This window comes from Monodelphis domestica, chromosome 8 (genome assembly GCF_027887165.1).
Source record: "Monodelphis domestica isolate mMonDom1 chromosome 8, mMonDom1.pri, whole genome shotgun sequence".
Taxonomy (NCBI): Eukaryota; Metazoa; Chordata; class Mammalia; order Didelphimorphia; family Didelphidae; genus Monodelphis; species Monodelphis domestica.
The window spans coordinates 71398776-71419128 of NC_077234.1; the positions used below are offsets into that span (position 1 = coordinate 71398776).

Consider the following 20353-nt stretch of genomic DNA (forward strand, 5'->3'; position numbering starts at 1 on the left):
TAGTGCTTAGGTCACTCCCTTCCCCCTCCCTTCACCTGCCCTGAGGCCATTCCTTACAGGACACCTCCCCCCAGCAGTGGAATGGGAGTACTTCTTCCTTCCCCTGGATGGGGTAAGAAGGGGGGGGAGGAACCATAGCATATGCCAGGGTACTCAGTCTGGGGTGGGGATGGGGCCTGGCACTCCATCTCTATAAGGTTCACCATCACTGCTCTAGAGTATTAAAATTAACTCACTTTTAAAGCTAATTCTGGTCTCCTTTCCCTATCTGTAAAACAAGCAGAATATTGCATTACACATTTCCTTTTATCACACTGAGTTAAGGTAAAGTCAATCTTATATTCTTCAAAGATGCTTTAAAATACAAAACACTTAAAATAATTCAAAGTGACATAAAAATGCCAAATTACTGAGAGCACTGGTATCAATAGCTTACATAGAAACAAGGAGAAACTATATGATTTGGGGTTTTGATTTTATAAGAGTATTCTCTTACAAAAAAATATAGAATATGGAAACACGTTTTACATGACAATACATGTATAACCCAGACTGCATTGTTTGTCAGCTCCAAGAAGGGGGAGGGAAAAAGAGAGGTAAGACTATAGATCATATAACTTTGGAAAAATTATGTGGAAATTTATTAAAATAATTTTTACAACTAAATTATACATAAAGATCTCTGTAGAACAGGTGGCTTGTTGACTTAGGAAACCACACATTCTTTATATTCTATTATATTTTTATTTTGTTAAATAGTTACCAATTATATTTTAATCAGATTCTCCAGAGTGATTCATGCTTGTCACACCTCTGGTCTAAAGAAAAGACAACGTTTCTAAGAACACAATCTGGGAACTTCAATGAGAAATTTGGCTTGTTCCAGAGACAATTGTGAAAAAGGAACATGCTGTTAAAAACCAAGAATATAAAGTCAGAAATTTAAGTTCATTTAAGAATAACCATAAAATATTCCTTTAAAATTCAGGGCAAGACAAGAGATATTTCTTTACCAGGGTAACAAGAACCAACATGATTAGCATTTAATAAGCACTGTGAGAGTTAGTAACTAGAGATTAGATACATGCTGTTAATGAGCCAAAAGGTCCACACAATATCAGGTTGTGTATAAAGAGATATTAAGGTACGGTTGAGGGAGATCTCAATAATTGATTCATATCAAAGGTAACTGATGAGGCTTGGGCACAGAATAGTTTTTGACCAGGATGGTATGAATTTCAAATTATGGAATGCACCAGATTTTTGCATTGTTACTGTTTCTTTTTTTCCCCATTCTGTTTTTGTTGGGCCTGCCCCACTCTGATTATGATCCTTAATGTCATGAGTTCTTTAAATTTCTGTTCTGGACAGTGTTTAGCACATTGTTGGCACTCTAACATTAAATAATTACAAAAACCTTCCTATTCTGGGTACCTGAGAACCAGATAAACAGATGAGTTGAGAGAAGATAAAGGAATATTTTCAGAGCTAGAGTTTACTGGATTTTAGAAGCCACTCAAAACAGATAAAGGCAAGACTAAAACAAGTTTCATACTTTTAAGGAAGTAGTACAATGGGTGAATGTTAGCCAGTGTGATCAAGTAAAAATTCAGTACCATCTGGTTAAGAAATCTCAACTAGGTTAGAAAAATGACTTCTAGTAATGGGAGAGAGACACTTCAATTGTTTTTGATTTGGGGGGGGGGGGGGCATTTAATAATAGAATATAGAGTTTCAGCAGCAATATATACATTATTAAACAAGGATTCCATATAATCTTCTGCTGTTGAGGTAGGTTGGAGGGAGGAGGAAAATGGGAAAGGGGTAAATCCAAGAATTCATTGCTCCCCTTCAAATCTACTATTCTTTATCCCCACAAAACATTTCTTCCCAACCCAATTTATCAAAATCTGATTTTTGTCTCTGAATTTTGACTTCAGTATTTCATTTGGACCATGGTAACAAAAGGAGAGGGTAGCATATCTACCCTGTTTTCTTTGGTGTGTCTTTTATAATAACTCTAGTTATAAAGAGCGTGCATTTCAATGACACTATGGTCAGAAACAATGTTACCAAATGCATTAATATAAAAGGCTGCAAGGAATACATTCCAGGACAGAAAAAAAAGAATGGGAATGGGGAATAAGTAAGTCTCTTATAGCAGGGGAAAAAATTAGATGCTAAAGAAAATATCACAGAAAAAAAAAACCCAAACTAGACATGTTGAAGACAAGCTTGCATGACTTCATAATTTTGCTCGTTTGGCTTTTATTTACTTTCAAATGTATGTGGACAAAAACTGTATATTGAGCTATTTTTGTTTAGAGACATGCATTTACATTTTGGCCAGAATGTTGCCAGTGAGTCATAGGACATAAAATATTGTTTTGCATTATTTGTAAAGAATTTTTCTTAACATTAAAAAAAAAGGTAGCCAATTTCATTTCCAGAAAATGAGGCATAACTGTGATGTTACCTGAGTATCAAATGATACTCATATTTTTTCTTTTTCAAAAACTCTTTACCTTCTGTCTTAGAATTGAATCAAGGATCAGTTCTAAGGCAGAAGAGCAAGTTAGACAATTGGGGTTAAGGTACTTGCCCAAGGGTCACACTGTTAGAAAATGTCTGAGGTCAAATTTGAATACAACTCCACCCAACTATAGGCCTGGCACTCTACTATGCTACCTAGCTGCCTCTCATGCTCATTTTTCTTAAAATAGCTAATCTTCAAATAGCTTTATAACTTAAAATCTTATTCCAGCATGGAGCTTGGCTGTTTTAGGGCATGGGAATGCATCTTAATTGAGGATATAACAGTAACCAGGTCTTCCCAAATAAGAGTACTAACAAATTATGTGTGCCCATCAAAGTGGGTCACAGCCCACTATTCTGGAGTCGGTCAATGGGTTGACTATAAATAGATTAAGAAGATGGATACCTTTCACCCCACTTTCAGCTATAAACTTCCTCCAACTATGCAGTAGATAGGAAAGTACTAAAGGAAAGGTCAACATTTGCTTAATTCCTCTAAAAGGCATCTTAATCATAATAGGCAAACAATGGTAGCCATCAGGCTAGAAGTATAGGCAGTAGTTTGCCACGTTATTTTTTGGTGACATAACCCAGCACTATTGATATCATTATATTGCCACTGAATGCTATTTTTATATTGAGGAAAAAATGGGTCCACGAAAGTATAAACATTTTTTAAAAAAAGAAAGGAAGGTATAATATTCAGATTAAATCCATCAGCAAAAGCTTTGATACAAGTATTAGTCTACAGAAGCATACCTGATTCTGGATTTACCAAGAAACTTCCATATACCCTCTTCAACAACTAGAAAATACAAAATAACAGAATGTCAAAGGTTATTTCCTTTTCAATGTATTTGTAAAGTTCAATTCAACACATTTATTAAGGGTCTATTATGAACTAGGTCCTGGGAAGATAAAAGCTTGTTTTCTCGGAATTTACAATCTGGTGTGAAGGGAGCTGGGGTCAGATAACTAGTTAAAAAAAAACATATATATATATATATACACACACACACACACATATATATAGAGAGAGCTGATACCCAGGGTAGTATAAGAGATCAGAGGGAAGAAAAATTATTTCAAACTGAGGGGGAAATCAAGTTATAATTCTTGCTGGGATAAAGACTGGTAATCTCACCCTCTACCGGCAAAATGACTAGGAGACACTTATTCAAGAATAACTAAGCAAAACAGATCTGAGGTTGTCTTCTCACCAAGTCCTGTCATCTATCCAAGTAGGGCAATACCTTCCCTCTACATTGTCCACCTTCTCAACAGATCTACCATCATCTACCATAATATGTATGACTGCCCTTTAACCCTGATTATGAGAGAAGATCATGCTACTTATCTGTTGACTGGGTCAACCCACTAACTCCAAGACAAAAATCAAGATTACTGGGACTGATTTAAATTAGAAGCTTGATTATGTTCTTAAAAACTATGAGGTGATAGTTAAAAAAAAAAACGTGTACAGATAGTTGGATCCCAGCTATCATTTTTCAGTCTTTGATAGCTTATATTCCCAACAAATTTAATTTTAAGAAACTAAATTTTGGGTTCTAGCTCTGCCATCTTAACCTGTATGGCCATCTGTAAAATAAGGAGCTGGACTACAAAATCTCTTAAGTAGAATCAGGTAAGCTTGTGAAAACATAGCTGGGACACACACACACACACACACACACACACACACACACACACACGCGCGCGCGCGCGCGTGCGCAATCTTGCTATGGATTTATGCTATAACCATCTTTCTTTAGTACCAAGTTTGACCTCCTCTCTTGGTGGACACTGCTCTGAAGCTTGCAGATGACCCCAATGGCTTGAGGAAGGCTGTTTAACAGGTATTTATGGGGTGTCTACTGGGTAGCTACGCTAAGGAATACTTTGGGTTACAGATGAGAATAACACTTCCTGCCAGTAAAGATTTTAATTTTGGAAGATGAGTGGTTTTGATTAAATTTAATTGCTACTTTGAAATATAGATTATTCAATTTAGAAAAGCTGCCATCCAAATCATGTTATTAATGAACACAAGAACTTTCCCTCCATTTCTGTGGAATATGAATAGAGAACATGATACGTTAAACTGTGATGCTGGGCTGATGTTTCAGAATGATCTCTACTCAGTTCCTTCCTGGATCCCACCCCTCAAGGATTGAAAACAATTTCCTCTTGTGATCAATAACTTAACCTTAAATGTAACAAAGACCACTCTCCTTAGATGGTCATTGTATCAATCACTGCAAACAGGTGGGGAAGCAATGATCCAATTGATGGAAGAGTCAACAGAAGTTAGACATCAGGGGTTCCAAGATAATGCTCACACAGTGAACCTGGTTGTGAGATCTGCCCTCTCAATTGCAGTCCTTTTCTGTTCCTTTGACAAATTTTTAACACTCCCCTCCCCTCCCCCCCCATCCAGGAAACTACTTTCCCCAAATCCTCAGATTCATAGCCTTGTCTCTACTCCAATCCATTTGCCTCTAGTCTCCAACTCAGCTTTTATAGCACAATGACCTTGGCAGAATCACCTTTCTCAAATGTTGTCAAAACTGGGGTAGAGTAAGGGGGTGGGATGGAGACAAGAGCCAGAGAAAAACTGTAGCTTCCTGGTAGTGTAACAAGGTAGCACCCAGTCTGATTCCCCACCCTCTATCTGAATTGATGCAGCAAGAGGCCAGTGACTTCTCCAATCTGTCATCAGGGGGCCTTGGCCCTTCCCTCTTGTCTCTTTCTGACCCTGTGCAACTGAAATCCATGATGTTTTTAAGCACAGTAAGCAGAAGTCCAAGGAAATTAGGAGGCAAAGGACACAAAGAGGTGGGGAAAGAAGAAAAGCAACTACTTGGAGATGGATAAGACATCAGTAATGAAGGTGTCACCAATGTCATGATCTTTCAGTATCCTCTCTCTGGTTTTTATGAGGAAATACCATTTTACACCTACAATATAATTCACTATACCATACAGACAATCCTAATTTTAACCCTAATTATTGTCCCCTGGGGTAGATAAGGAGGTAGTATTCATTTCTAATGGGTAAAATTAAAGCAGAGGTAGCAAAAGACAGAGAACTAGGTTGGGAGTCTAAGTCTATATCTCACTCACTAGAACTACATTCACTTGATCAGGTTCATGGAAATATCCTCTCCTTTCTAATGAGGAGATCAACAGCTAAATGATATTTAAGGGCCTTTATAAAAGCAACATGCTATGAACTGTAGATCAATTTTGTGATCACAGAACCTTCTCTGTAACTTGCAGATAAATAGAACTATTCAGTTTTTGTCTTTGTATCCCCTAAGGCCTAATACAGAGAACCTAGCACATAGTAGCCACTTAATAAATATTCTGTTGCATTGAATCTCTTTTCTCATACCTTATTCCTAAAGTATTTGAAAAAGAAGTCAAATGCATACCCTGAGGGTTGAAAAGCCAGTAAATTATAATTTGGTACTTTATACTTCTCTCACTTCCTAAAGAATGAGAGAAAAAAGATAAATCTGAATCTAAGGAATTAGTTAAGCCCCCTCAAAGATCTAATAGGTGCTCAAGATCCAATCAAAACTATATCTAACCACTTTGTCACTGCCCCTTTCCTCCCACCATAGCAAACTCATTGCCTCCTCAACAGGATTCCAGAAATTCACTTTAACCATGATTCACTTCTCAATTTCGCCTCCTCTTCCAACATGACATCAGGAGGCAGTTAGAGGCAGCATGTCACTGTCACATCTTTCCCCTATCATCGGAAGATGCCTTCTGTTCTGAAGAAGTCTGCTAGACCTGAGATTCTCAGACACAGAACAAACTGCTTCTCATTATCACACTCTGGTCACTGTTTAACCGACTCGGGAGTGATTCATTGATGACAAGGCTCCAAGACTGTGAATGTTCCTCACCCCACCCAAGCAGAAGGTGTTTGTTCTTTGACCCTTGCAGTTAAACAAAGAGCAACCTGCTCTAAAGATCCCTCCTCACAGGATCACAGAATAGAAAAGAACTTGAAGAAACTCAACTCAGTATTCTTCCTTTTTCTAAGCATAACTTCATCAAGACCATTAAAGAGAGATGGCTTTCTATCCTGGGGGAAATCATCACACAATGTCTTTCAGATGCTTGATGCAATGTTTAATAAATTTGCCAGGCAGTTCTCCGGCAGTCAAACTTGCTTCCTAAAACATCAGTTTATTCCTTGTTCTGTATTCGTGGGAGATAAGGCTGATTATAACCTTCCTATGAAAAACCTTCATTTAAGATTGTGTTTATGTCAGTTCTCCTTCTTCCCATCTCTTTTCTAGATAAAGAACTTCAATCTATAAATATTTTCCCCCTTGAACTTCTCATGATAAAGCAAAGCATGAACTGCAAGGGAAGTGACCATTTTTAGTTTGCTGAACCTTCATATTTGAAGAAAAAATATTTAGTTATCTGACAAATCCCAGTCTATTCAAAGGTATTTTGAAATTTTAAAAAATATTATTAATTCCTTTTTGGTGATCTGTATTATAATCATCCCTTTAAATAATTTAGTATTTGTTTCCTTTATCTTGAAAGAAAATGAACAGAAATAATAAATCTTCCTTCAGTACTGCAAGGACTCAGTTTGTTAAAACTAGACCATTTGAAAACTAATTCAGGAACTGAGTCATACTTCCTGCTTTGAAACCCGACCACAGCATGCATACAGTAATGTAAAAGCATTTTCTTTCTTCCATAAATGGCCCTCCCCAGAGCAAATATAGTTCAACAGGAACTAAACCTGTTACTGTAGAGATCAGCCAATAGTCAACGAACAAAGTACGGCAGTTGAGGGTTTCATAATGCCTAGACACTCCATCTTACTTCCTCTAAGACAGCTAAAGTCAGAAGGGAGTCCAGGCACAAAGAATGCTCAATTTGCAAAACCAAAAAGAAAGGGGCTTTTCTTCTAACTTTTAAAATGGGGAACTAAGTCTAAAATTGTTTTTTAATTTAATAGAGATAGTTCTATTTTGTGTAGCATCCCTAATCAGATAATCAACTAAACAGAATAATCAGAATAACAACTAATAGTCCTACAAAAGAAACAAAATCATAATCAAACACACCTGTCTAAGCTATTCTTTCTACCAATGGTCAAGAAATATGGACAATGCCTAGCTTAAAAAAAGTCAGTAATCATTCAGTCTTTGATTAATCTATTTTGCTTAGAGGTTGCCAAGTTCTCCAGAGTTTTGGAGGGGTGATCATTTAAAATCTTAAATACCACCATGGCATAAACAGTCATTGCTTAGGTAAGATCAGCAATCTAGACTGGCCTTTACAATGTGGGGCACAATTAAGAAGGTGGAGCTGATAGCCACCACTGCTCTGTGGGAAGCTGCCAATGAAGGGTGAAGTGCAGCACAAAAGAGTCTTTGGGGAAATAACATGAAACTCACCTCATCAGCTCCATGTGCTTGCAGTTCCTTGTAAAATTTCAAAGAAATACTGACCATCACTTTTGTTTTGTCTCCATTAGGATTTGAAATATGATAAAGGACTCCATCAAAGTCTGTGGGAGAAGTAAAGGATGAGGATATGTAGCTGGCCGGGGGACCTTACTCAGCACATTCTACTCCTTAAATGCTTTGTGATCATTAGCTTATCCTTATGTTCTATTAAGACAGGTCAGCACAAACTCCCTCTCATAAAAAAATGAAAACTGGAATAAACATTATATTTTGCTTGTGGAAACTCAGAGGCAATACTATGATTAGAAGCTCTGAGTATTAGTCTCCCTAATCTTATCTAAACCCACCAAACTGTTCTTATACTATTCATACTTTTTTACTGAAAAGAAACTGCTATTTTTTTTTAAACCCTTACCTTCCGTTTTAGAATCAATACTAGATATTGGTTCCAAGGCAGAAGAGTGGTAAGGGCTAGGCAATGGGGGTTAAGTGACTTGCCCAGGGTCACACAGATAGGAAGTATCTGAGGCCAAATTTGAACCCAGGACCTCCCATCTCTGTGCCTGGCTCTCAATCCACTGAGCCACTCAGTTGCCTCCAAAAAATTACTTTTAACATAGCAAATCCCAATTTGCTAGAGCAAAAAAGCTTTTCCAAAATCTTCAATCCTGGCAGCTTTCCTTCTTTCTGGTCAATTCCAAGCTATTTTGCCTAGTTTTAAATATTTCCCTTTTCCCCCTATGGTTCACTGTATTCTGATTTACAGACTGCATGGTACAAGACTATATTGTGTGGTTCATGAAACTAAATTAAACCATTTTATGAAGTACTACACTGTATGGTTCATAAGACAAGACTTGAAACAGTCTAGTTTTGTGAATCACACATGGCCATTTTTTATAGATGTAACAAGATTCATAAACAGGCAAGTGTGGTATTTCCAAAGTCAGGGAACTGGTTTGGTTTATCTTGTTAGAATCAGAATGTACTTTTAATTATAAACTCAACAGTCATTATCTCTCAAAATTTCCTCTACAGTGACAAAGAGACAGCCTCAGTTTTCATGGGTAGGTATAACAATTTTTTGATATAGCCCATCAACAGCAAAAGATCAGATTTCTAAATAGATCAGAAAACTTAAGAAGGTTTATATGTGAATAAGAAAATTCAGAACACAAAGGTGGGAAAAAAATTCAAAGATATCCAATTCATATGTAGTATAGAAAGGAGAAATATTTTGCTTTACTGAATAGGTAGATCTTATCTACTCAAGTTTTCTTATCCACTATAGTGTAAAGCAAATAGGAGTATGTGGAGACAAAGGGATTAGCAATCCCATTTTATAGTATATTTTAATGAGGGAGCATTAGATAATGGCAGATTAAAAGAAGTCTTCAACTATGGCCAGTTATCCTTTTATTTGTGACATTTTTAGTGAAGCTATCTCATTCGCGGGCTTCACACCTTTCTTGGGATAACAAAATCCAGGTTTAATTTGGATCACAAATTGGAGCCTACTCTTCCAAAATAGGTAGTTAAAAAGGTCCTTAAAGATGATCAAGCTCAACCTCCTTATTTTATTAATTTAAAAAAAAAACAAACAAAAAACAAACAAAAGTGAAATTACTTTCCCAAGGCTACACTGGCAAATGTGTAGTAAAGCTTGGATTAAATTTCATGTCTCTGCCTTTTCCAGCTCACCTTGCTATTTGATATTCATTAATACTTATATTTTTCTCCTAAAATTTTCTCCTTTTTGTTGGAGAACATAGTGAGACTTTTAGTGATTGCTTTGCAAATGGTTCTGCTTTATGTTTGTCTTCTACTTTCTCACAATACAGCTAAAGTTACCTTCGAAACTTACCTGCAAATGTTACTTCTACTGCCTCTGGTTTGTTTCTGTAAAAAAGAAAGAAATTTTCCCAAGTAAGTTAACAAAATCATCTTGCAATTCACCTTCAAGAAGAATGGGAAAAAGGGGGCAGCTAGGTGGCTCAGGGAATTTAGAGCCAGGCGAAGAGACGGAAGGTCCTGGGGTTTAAATCTGGCTTTAAACACTTCCTAGTTGTGTGACCTGGGGCAAGTCACTTAACTCCCATTGCCTTGATAGCAAACCTATGGCACATGTGCCAAAAAGGGCACACAGAGTTTCCTCTCTGAGGGCATGCCTACAGTTGCCTATTAGTCTGTTACTAGAAAGCCAGAGGGACTCGGCACAGAGCTGTCCCCTCCCTCCCATGCACCTGAGGACATTCACCTACCCCATCTGACTAGCAGCCCAATGGGATCATTTCCTCCCTCCCCAGAATTCAGTCTTGGGTTGGGGCCTGGCACCCCATCTCTAAAAGGTTCACCAGCATTGGCCTAGCCCTTACCACTCTTCTGCTTTTAAAACAGTATTGAATAGAGCTTTGATTCTAAGGCACAAGGTAAAGATTAAAAAAAAGAATAGGAAAGGAATTTGGCTTTCCTCAACTAAAGTGAGCTTCTGAAGCATGGTAGGCTATTTATGAGAGTCCTTCCTCAATTTATTACCCCCTTAAAAAACAAAAACCATTACTTTCTGTTTTAGTAACAACTAAAAGGGCAAGAGCTAGGCAAAAAGGGGTTAAGTCATTTATCTGCCTGGGGCCTGAGCTAGATTCCAACCCATGTTTTCTCAACTTCAGATCTGGTACTCTATTCATGGAGATACCTAGATGCTCCTCAATTTATTACTGATGCTACTGCAGAGTTCACTTAATTATGCTCCCTTAGCCTCTGTACATGTTCAATGTTTGACGTGGAGAAAAAAAGGAAGCATTATTACTTTAGTTTTCTTAAATATTGGCTGCTACTATTATGTCCCTTACTTGGCTGGCATTCTATTTCTGCTTACTTAGTTCAGTCCCTGAGAGCAGGATAGAGGTGCTGACAATTTGAAAAGCAAAAAAAAAAAATTACAAAACTCTTGATTGGCTTTCCCAATCCCACCTCTTATAGAGGAAGTATAGTCAAGAAAGGTATAAGATAACTGTAAAGATACCATATTCCAGGATGGTTTAAATTTGATTTGAAAATAAAACAGCAAGATGATTTATTTCAGCCTCTAAGATCCCATTTAAGCACACTTTAAAATGCCCACTTCACTTTTCTCTGTCAAATTACATCCTTCTCTTCAGATCTGTCCCAAAGTCACTACCTTTATGAAATCTTTCCAGGCTCCTTCAGTTATCCAGTAATACCCCCAAAACTTAGACAAGAGTTTGCTCCTGAAACACATGCTATGCTTTATGTTACACTCCCAATGCTCTGTATGCTTTAAGCCCTTTCTCTTTTTGCTTGAATTCTTCTCCATCCTTTAAAACTATACATAAACAGCACCTCTTCTTATCTCAGTCTTCCCTCTAAATCTAATAACAATCTTTATTTTCATGGCATCACATAGTAGCTATCTAGCTTTGTCTTATGCCTCCCCTATTAAACTATAGAATCCTTGTTTATACTTTAGACCTGTCCACACTTAGCACAGCGCTCCCTTACACATACCAGGAAATTCATTAAATATCTGTGGTATTAATTTATTATTATGAGGATGAATAAGGTTGTATTTTTGAATGGAAAGAACTAGTCTAAAAGCCAATATACTAAATTTGGTACCAATTTCACTCAACTGCCTGAATGATCAGACAAGTCATTTAACATCTGAATCTTAGTTTTTCCATTTACCAAAAAAAGGCATAATAGCAATAGTTTCTTACTGAGGACAGAGTGTGAATGAATGTGAGGGGACTGATCCTTTTACCATTCTTTTGGGATATCCTATATAAATGTAAGATACTGTGCTTTCTATTTTTCATCTATGTCTAGCCTAATCAACAAAAAATAAATTTATGGATGTTTATTTATGCCAATGTTTCTACTATGTAGAGCTCTGCACACAGTAGGTATTTGGTAAATACTAGCTCATCCATTAGAAAGCCTCTCACATGTCCTAGTTGTAAAGAACTTATTATCATTCAACACAATAGCTTAATAGAAAAGCTATTAAAATGATTTAATTGCTCTTTCTCCTTTAAGTATAATGATAGGACACATCAGAGAACAGACTAGTCAGCCTTCCCAACTACTACAATGAAATTGGCTCCACTTTGCTTTACAAATTGGCAACATGGTCAGGAGAGAAGAAATCCAGTTTCTCACTCTTAATTTTTCACTCTAATTTGCTCAGGATCACACAATCAAGTTGATAACCTCTTTAGCTTTATAGCTGCTTCTCCTATAAAATGGACTAATGCTCAACTGCCTTCTAGTACTAGAGAATAATGAAAAATAAAGTGGTTTATAGTTCTTAAAAAGAAACTGTATTCTACCAAACACATTAAATGATTACTCAGGCATCTTCCAATTCTTAAATCTTATGATTCTATAAGATAGACTTACTTTGAAAAAGTAAAATGTATTAACTGTTTTCTGAAGTTCTAAGAATAAAAGGCACAAGGTAAGACCTATAGCAGTGATGGTGAACCTTTTAGAGACAGAGAGTGCTAGGCCCTACCACCAATCCATCCTTTGACTGTGTGCTATGCCCACCCCCCTTACCCACACAGGGAAGGAAGAAAGTACTCCCATTGGGCTGTTGGATGGAGGGGATGGTGGTATAAAAGGAAAAACATCAGGGAGAGTAGAGAGGGGGAAGGGGAATGGCCACTCCCCTCTAGCTCTGCTTCCTGTGAGCCCCACCCACCTTACGCCTTGGGTGTTCCCATCGGGCTATTGGGCAGGGGATGAGGAAGATGTAGTTAGGCATGGTGGAGAGGGGGAAGGGAGCAGCTTTGCCAGAGACCCTCTACCTTTTTTTTTTTTTAAACCCTTACCTTCCGTCTTGGAGTCAATACTGTGTCTTGGCTCCAAGGCAGAAGAATGGTAAGGGCTAGGCAATGGGGGTCAAGTGACTTGCCCAGGGTCACACAGCTAGGAAGTGGCTGAGGTCGGATTTGAACCTAGGACCTCCCGTCTCTAGGCGTGGTTCTCAATCCACTGAGCTACCCAGCTGCCCCCTACCCTCTGCCTTTTTAATAAAGAAGGGGGTGGTAGTCCCTGGGGGCAGTGGTGGCAAGTCCCCACAAAGAACACTATATGCCATCTTTGGCACCCATGCCATAGGCTTGCCATCACTGACCCACAGCATCTATTTAGCAGAGATGAACTCAGATAGCCAATAATTGCTTCCTTCTTCAAAAATTAAGAGCAAAAGTAGAATAAGAAACACAAAGAGATGAATAATAAAGATAGCCTGTTTGTTAAGAAGCCAAAACTTAAGTTTGTGGCAGAGGTAAAAAACATGCTTTAGGAAAGACCCCTATCTTTAAAACACCTTCGGGTTCAGTAGAGGAACAGGCTACAGAAAACTAACCATAAGGTTTCATGAGCAATGCAGGATATAATGACTGAATAAATTTCCTTTCCTTACCATGAAGCATGAATGATTAGTAAGCACTGGTACAGAAAAATGGCACTAGATTTAGAGTTAGAAGACCTAGATTTCACTTCTAGCTCAACCAATTTACTATGTGATCTTTTAACCAATCTCTTTAAACTTGGTTTTCTTTTCTGTAAAATAAGGAGTTTGGAATAGATGACTTCTAAAAGTTTCTTTTAGCTCTAAATCTATACTTATTGCTCTAATCCTAGTTGCAGAATTCTAAAGTTTCACCAGACTACAGGATTCTAGAAGCACATTTCCCAATGGAAGAAAATGTCACGATCTATGATAAGTGGTGTGCTGTTTTGACTACAGAATATTTGTCAAATCATCGCCATTAATATTTTAGTTGACTATTTAAGGCTACATAAACAGGGAGAGCAGAGTCTATGGAAAACAGTTTTAAAAAAAAAGAGCTAAAATGACCCCCCCCCCCAAATCTTAGGAGCTAAAAAGGGGCATTTCAATCACCAAAAAAATTCATAAGGAGTCATCTTGGGAGTTAAAGGCCCAATAACTGTCCCAAAGGGAACTATCATAATTTAGGGTAATCTCTCATTTTGAAACATAATTTCTCAATCCTAAAACAAGGTGTTTGTAGCTTTTTGATTTACCATCATGGATACACACTCATGGAGGGAGGTATAGGAACAAAAGATAAAGCCTAACCCCTACTCAAAGTTTCTGATGCTGGAACCAAATCTAGTATCTAGAGGAGTAAGAAAATTCTTGGCCTTGAAACTATGGATGAACCTTATAAGACTACCCTACAAAATCAAGAATTGGTCAGTAGCAATGATGACAGAAATATATAACTCAACAGGAAAGGTTCTCCCATGACACCAGTCATTCAGTACATTCAAATGAGTTTCCTGAACTATTACTAAAATCTCTTATAAAGAAGAGTCTTTTCACCCTTTCCTCCCTAGGATTCTGAACGTCCTGAGTATCACTGATCTGTCAACGACCCTGGCAATTAAATTCAGAGAACAGTATATTGAAAGTTGAAAGGCTTTTGTAAATCATATAGTTTAAAGCCCTCATTTTACAACTGACATTCAAAGAGGTTCTGTGGTCAGCCTCAGGTTACAGAGCTAGTTAAGATACCTAGAGCAAGGGCACAAAACCAGACCCTTCAATGTGATGTCAAATCCAATGTTCTGGCCACTACCACACACAGACTATTACCAAAGCCAACAACTTAGCCCTTCATTTAGGGGCCATGGAGATGTTATTACTAAGTGCTGCACCTATTTGAAAATGTACAGTATTAATACATATATACCTTTCCTTTAGTTTTCCTTCCTTCTGTAGAAGAACGAGACATCTCACTTTAAAGGTTTCTGATCATTCTTGTTTCCAAGATGACTGTACCTTGCACAAAGGTAAGGCTCAGTGGACCCTTAGTAAATAGTGTGGAATCAAATTTTTATGTACAAGAACCAGACACCTCCAAAAGCAGCACCACACCCATTGATGAACCACACCCACATCCAAAGATGCCAAAAGTAAGGGCAGTCACAGAAAATCAGTGAGGAGATAAGGTGTATAAGGAGGAAGAAGTTGGGACTTGAAGATCTGGGAAGTCTCAGGATCCTAGAATTATGCTCAGGACATAAAAAGTTCAACCCTCTTTATTTTTTGGGATGAGACTGAAGCCTGAGGAGTTTTGGTGATGTGCCTAAGGTCATAGATAGGGTTAAGTGGCAGAGTCAAGATTTGTTCTCAGGCTTTCTTACTCTAGATCCAGTGGCCTTTCCATAATACTATCCTGCTTCTAATTTCAAGCTTCTATGAAATGAGAAGAATTTCATGGCTCTATCCATCCTACATAAAGCCAACTGAGAAAAAACAGATGAGAATAGAGTGAATTAACTTGAAGAACAATTAGATTAGCTTCTCTCAAAGCTACCTAAGTCTACTATAGTCCATTTCTCCATAAATGCTTACAATCACTTCCAAATCACTCTAGGCCAGACTGCCTCTCTGAGGACATCTGCAGCATGTTTAGGAACGAAAAATAAGGAAAAGTATCAGCAGATTTAATTTATTCTTTGCTCACATTTGCCTTCCCACAGTACTCGCCCACCCCAATTGGCACTGCTGTTTGCTGAGCTCCCCAGCAACTGTGTTCCCCCTCACATAATCACAGTTCTCTTAAATATGCACAGGCTGTAATAAAGGGCCAATGTGCACCTAAAATAAATAGCCATTTCTAGGCATCCTCCTCTGAATGCATTTCCTCAATTTTGTACTAGAACTTTGGCCATTTTGAAAGGCCAAACTTTTTAGCCTAAAAGAGATTCTTATTGTGTACACAGCAGCAAACAGACCAATATTTGCAATGTAATCTTTACTTGGATTGGAAACCTTTTCTGCATGCAAAGGATGGTCTCCAAAGGTAAACATGTGACCTGACAAATGCTATTTATCCAATATCCAAAATAGCAGAGGGAAAGGCAATGAAAGGACATGACTAGTAGAAAACTATAACCCTTGGTTATAGTTTTCTACTAGTCATGTCCTCTTCATCTTAAGTCTATCAAGAAGATGACAACTAAAGTGTGTTATTTGGGGAAATCTGGTTGTCTCTAATATGCCAATGTTCACAAAGTTAATAATAACAAAAGTATTGCTTTAAGTAAATGTTGGGCTTTATTTTATTTGCATGGCCTCCAAATTAAAAGATTTCCACTGTCCCAATGTGTTCATTTAAATTGTTTAAATGACAGTGCTCTAAGCAGATGGAATTCAGACATTTTCTGAGATATCTCTAATAAGCACTTGGGTGACTTGAAAGATCATTGGGGAAAAAAAAATCATCCACCAAAAAGGAAAATTAAGATAGCTGAATTTTGAATAAGAATTCCAAGACTTCTTTTGGTGTTTCTTGTGTTGAAATAGTCTGAACACAAGATTCACACTTTGGAAAAGGCTATAAAATCAGGATTTCCCCACATACAGTAAGAAAAGTAAAACAGAGTAGAGCAGCAGGATCCAAACTGACAATCCCCTTTTGAAAATCCCCTATGCTTTGTATGACCCGACCTGCAGTTTCTTAGATATCTTTCTTTGACCTTGTACCCCAAGGGACCATGTTTCCAAATTCTTAATTTTGTCTAAAAGTTCTTTTTTCCACAACTATCTCCTTTCTGCCCCTGCCTTCGGTTGAGAGCATGGCTAGAACAATATAATGTTTAGGGTAATCATAGGAGTCTGTCTTGCTAGAAGTTCTGACAGGACACAAGTCATGCTAACCATTTCATGCTGCCTCACTGAAATACATCGATCTGAGGGCATCTATTTGGATGAGATGTTGCCCCTGCAATTTCAGAGAGTCTACTTCCTAAGAAGCCTGAGAACATCTCTTCTTTATACATTCAGGATTTTTTTTTTTTGTAATTTTCAGGAAACTTTTTAGCAGAATCCTACCACTTCAGGTTCTGGGTATCCTCCACAACCCACTTGTCCTAAGTCATATATAGCTCAACAAAAGCTAACCAAGTTTTGCTGCATCTCATCCCTGTGATCAATTCTAAGTTATCTATTTAATGTATTCCCAATTTTGGTCCCTCTGGAATAACCACCTGCCATTTGTAGCAGCAGCTTTACAAGAAAAATAAAAAGCTGAAGTCTGAATAATGGGATGGTTCAGTCATAAATTAAAACATAATTAGAAGTAAATGCATTCCTCCACCACAAGACATGTCTCTGCTTGAAAATACACACACATATTTATCCATAGATCTACAAAAGAGCCAACCTGCTTCAGATTAAGCCTGTCAAGACTTGACTGCATTAAGATCAGTTGTACAAATGCAGAAGTTAACTCAACTTCCTCCTATATGCTACACTGCCCAAGGTACAACAAAGTCATCCAAATAAATGGAGCTGATTCACTTCAATTCATTTTAAAATGCAAAAGTAGCTTATAGGAAAAACTGAAGGCATGAAAACAACCATCTGAAAATTAAACTGTAAAATTCCCTCCACAAGCATATATATTTACCTCAGGCAAATGACAAAAAAAAAGATGCTTTGTTTTATGATAAAAAATGTGGGTCCACTACATAGACAAACTGCTATATACAGTATACTAGACTGAAACAATGGGTTAAAAATACTTCCCTTTTATTGCTTCTTGAGTTAGGTCTTAAACTGCTTAACAACCTCCTCCCCCCAACTTCATTACTTCTGTGGATCTCAAGCACCCTTGACATTTTTAGTCCTCAAACCAATAAGGGGACTTTACCCAGTTCTTCTTTTAAAACAGAAATAATGAGTATCACAGCTAAGGAAATAAGATTCATAAATATACAGGCCACACAGAATTAGAACCCAATTCCCTGGTCATATGCTCTAAATATGAAAAGAGCACCTGATTTTATTTTAAAAGGAGGGAGGGGAGAAAGGTCTTGGAGAATTTTCCGCCATTTGCAGCTTCTCAGAAACACTTGCCTAGGTAAGGTTCAACTCAACCCATGTTTATTAATAGCCTGCCATGTGTAGAGCAGAGAAGATGCCTGCAGGACAATCCCAGGGTCAACCCGAAGTCCAGCTTCAAAAGGTCCAATGAGAAGAAATATCATTAAGTAACTTCACTCAAGAGTGGGGAAGAATGTAGGCCAATAGAATCACGGTTTCCTAGGCACAGGGGTCTTGTAGGCTTAAAGAATTTAAAAGGTAAATCACAAGAGGAAGGCCAGTGGGTGGGGAAAGGGGCAGGAGAAACTCAGGCGAGAGATAAGGAAGGGTGTGTGAATGAGTGTAGCAGCAGATTTTTGTAGATATGTCTGTAAGTAGGTAGGTAGGTAGCAGATTTGCCCTAAAAAGTCCAAGGAGAAGGTGGTCCTCTTCTCTGTTGCTTAGCCCAGAGCTAAGAGGTACCACCGAGATTCCATCTTCCCGGTTGGGGGAAGGAATGGGTCACCCATGCTTCCTCCCCACCCGCCCAGCTGCTCCACTGGGTGTGAGTAGGGAGTGGTGGTAGGTGTTCCAGGTTCCCCAGAGGGAGGACGGGGCTGCTCCCCCGCCTCCCTCCGCCCAGCCCGGTTTTGACCCCCATCCCCCTTCCCCACCGCACCCAGTGGTCCTCCTCCTCTTCCCCCTCCTCCCTGCGGGTTTCCTGACCCTGGGCCCAGGAAAAGGGAGTGGGGGACTGGTGCAAGAGTGGGGGGGAAGGGGGGGTGTCAGCCCGCCGCCCCCAGCCCCGGCGCGCTCACCCACCCGGCGGCCGCGTTCTCGAACTTAAGCGCGAGCGTCTCCTCGATGATGCGGTTGTTCACCTCCAGAAGGATCATGGCGGCGGCGGCTGCTGCCCCGGGCCGGGGAAGGAGAGAGGGTGGGTAAGGGGGGGGAAGGAGGGAGCCGCGAGGCTGCCCCCCGACCGGGGCGGGGAGGTAAAGGGGAGAGGGAGCGGGGTGAAGGGGGAGGGAGCAGGGCGCACACCTCCACACACGAGCAGCGGCTCGAGCCTCTTCCCCTGCCCTCCCGCCTTAGCTCCCTGGCCGCTGGGACCTGGCCTGCACCCACCCGCCAGCCAAGGAGCAGCCGCCGCTACCACCGCCGCTGCCTCACCGAGCGCCCCCGGTCCCCGCCCAGCCCCCGGCTCTAGCCGGCCACTTCCGCTCTCACACCCACTTCCGCTCGCTGCCGCGCCGCGCGGCCCCGTGGCACCATTTCCGCTCCTCCTTTCTCCGCCCCGTTCCTCTTAGCCCTCGCGAGCGGGCGGGCGGGTGCACGCACCGGTGGCCGAGGCGGGTTAGTTTCCGCCCGGCTTCTCCCAGTCCGGTCGCGCGCGGGCCACGCCTGCCAGCACCGCCCACGGAGCCTTGCTCGGAGGCGCGCACGCCCACCCGCACGTTCGCACGCCTCCGCTTTCCCACCGTGCCTCGGGGCCGCCCCCGCCCTTCCAACTGTCATTGCGGAGCACCGCCTCTCGCCGCCGCCTCCTGGTCGGCCTCCTCCCTCCCGGGAGGCCGGGGAATCCACGCGGGAAGAGCTGGAGCCAGTTCCGTGTCGTGGTTGGCCTGGAACTGGATTTCCTCTTCCCGGGTGGCCAGTGTTCAGAGCGCCGGCTTGGAGGCAGGAAGAAAGATCCTGCCGTATCGCCGCTGCCTGCCCCTGTTTTTCCATCTGTAAATGGGATTATATAACAACCCTCACCTCCATATTTACAAATAGGACCTCATTTCATTTTTGCGACAGTAATAGCTGACTTCTCCATAGCACTCACTAGGTGCCAAGCAATTTGCAAATATTATCTCATTTGCTCCCAGATGGCAGGCACATCCTATTGTCTTCCCATTTTACAGATGGGGAAACTGAGGCAGGAAGCAGTTGAGAATTGATTTGCTTAGGGTTACCTAGGCCTGGATCTGAACTCCGGTCTTCCTAACTGAAGTTCCAAGTGCTTTAGCCACTGTACAACCTTGCTTCCTCTAGCCTATGTAAATATTAGCTGTTACCTCTCCTTGTTGCCTGGTTGTTGGGAGCTGTGTTACTGTTTTCCAGATCTGGAATCTGGAAAACTAATTTTCCAGATTTCAATTTGGCCTCAGGCACTAATTGTCTGATCCTGGGCAAGTCACTTCAACTATTTGCCTCAATTTTCTCATCTGTCAAATGAAGAAGAAGAGAAGAAAATGGCAAACCACTTGAATATCTTTGCCAAGGAAACCCCAAATGGGGTCATGATGAGTCAGATGCAATTGAAAAACTGAACTAAAAATTATTAATCTTTAGAGTTTCTTCTTTTTATCCTGAAATCACAGCCTCCCAATGCCTTATTTCAGAAAGAGGAGTACCTCTTCCAAGAAACCTTTGGTTCTCTTTCTATACCTCTTGGTATATTTTCCTCCGTTTGCAGAAAGTTCCTGTACTATACACTCTATTATACATGTGT

At 39.9% G+C, this 20353-nt stretch overlaps 1 protein-coding gene across 8 annotated transcripts in view; it reads right to left on the bottom strand.

The window, feature by feature from the left end:
• The window catches only part of ARPC2 (actin related protein 2/3 complex subunit 2), a 42938-nt gene extending 23651 nt beyond the window's left edge, over positions 1 to 19287 (bottom strand). Inside the window, exons 1-5 of one of the 8 annotated variants that reach the window (XM_056808531.1) lie at positions 19086 to 19287; positions 18676 to 18763; positions 9850 to 9884; positions 7974 to 8086; positions 3295 to 3340 (exon numbers count right to left, since the gene is read on the bottom strand). In XM_056808531.1, the coding sequence (XP_056664509.1) occupies positions 3295 to 3340; positions 7974 to 8086; positions 9850 to 9884; positions 18676 to 18763; positions 19086 to 19128 (325 nt within the window). In that variant the 5' untranslated portion in view covers positions 19129 to 19287. Of the gene's footprint in view, positions 1 to 3294; positions 3341 to 7973; positions 8087 to 9849; positions 9885 to 18675; positions 18764 to 18981 lie in introns of all 8 variants that reach the window. The other 7 variants (XM_056808532.1, XM_056808534.1, XM_056808535.1 and 4 more) reach the window with 7 other exon arrangements.
• Positions 19288 to 20353: the final 1066 nt, after the last annotated feature.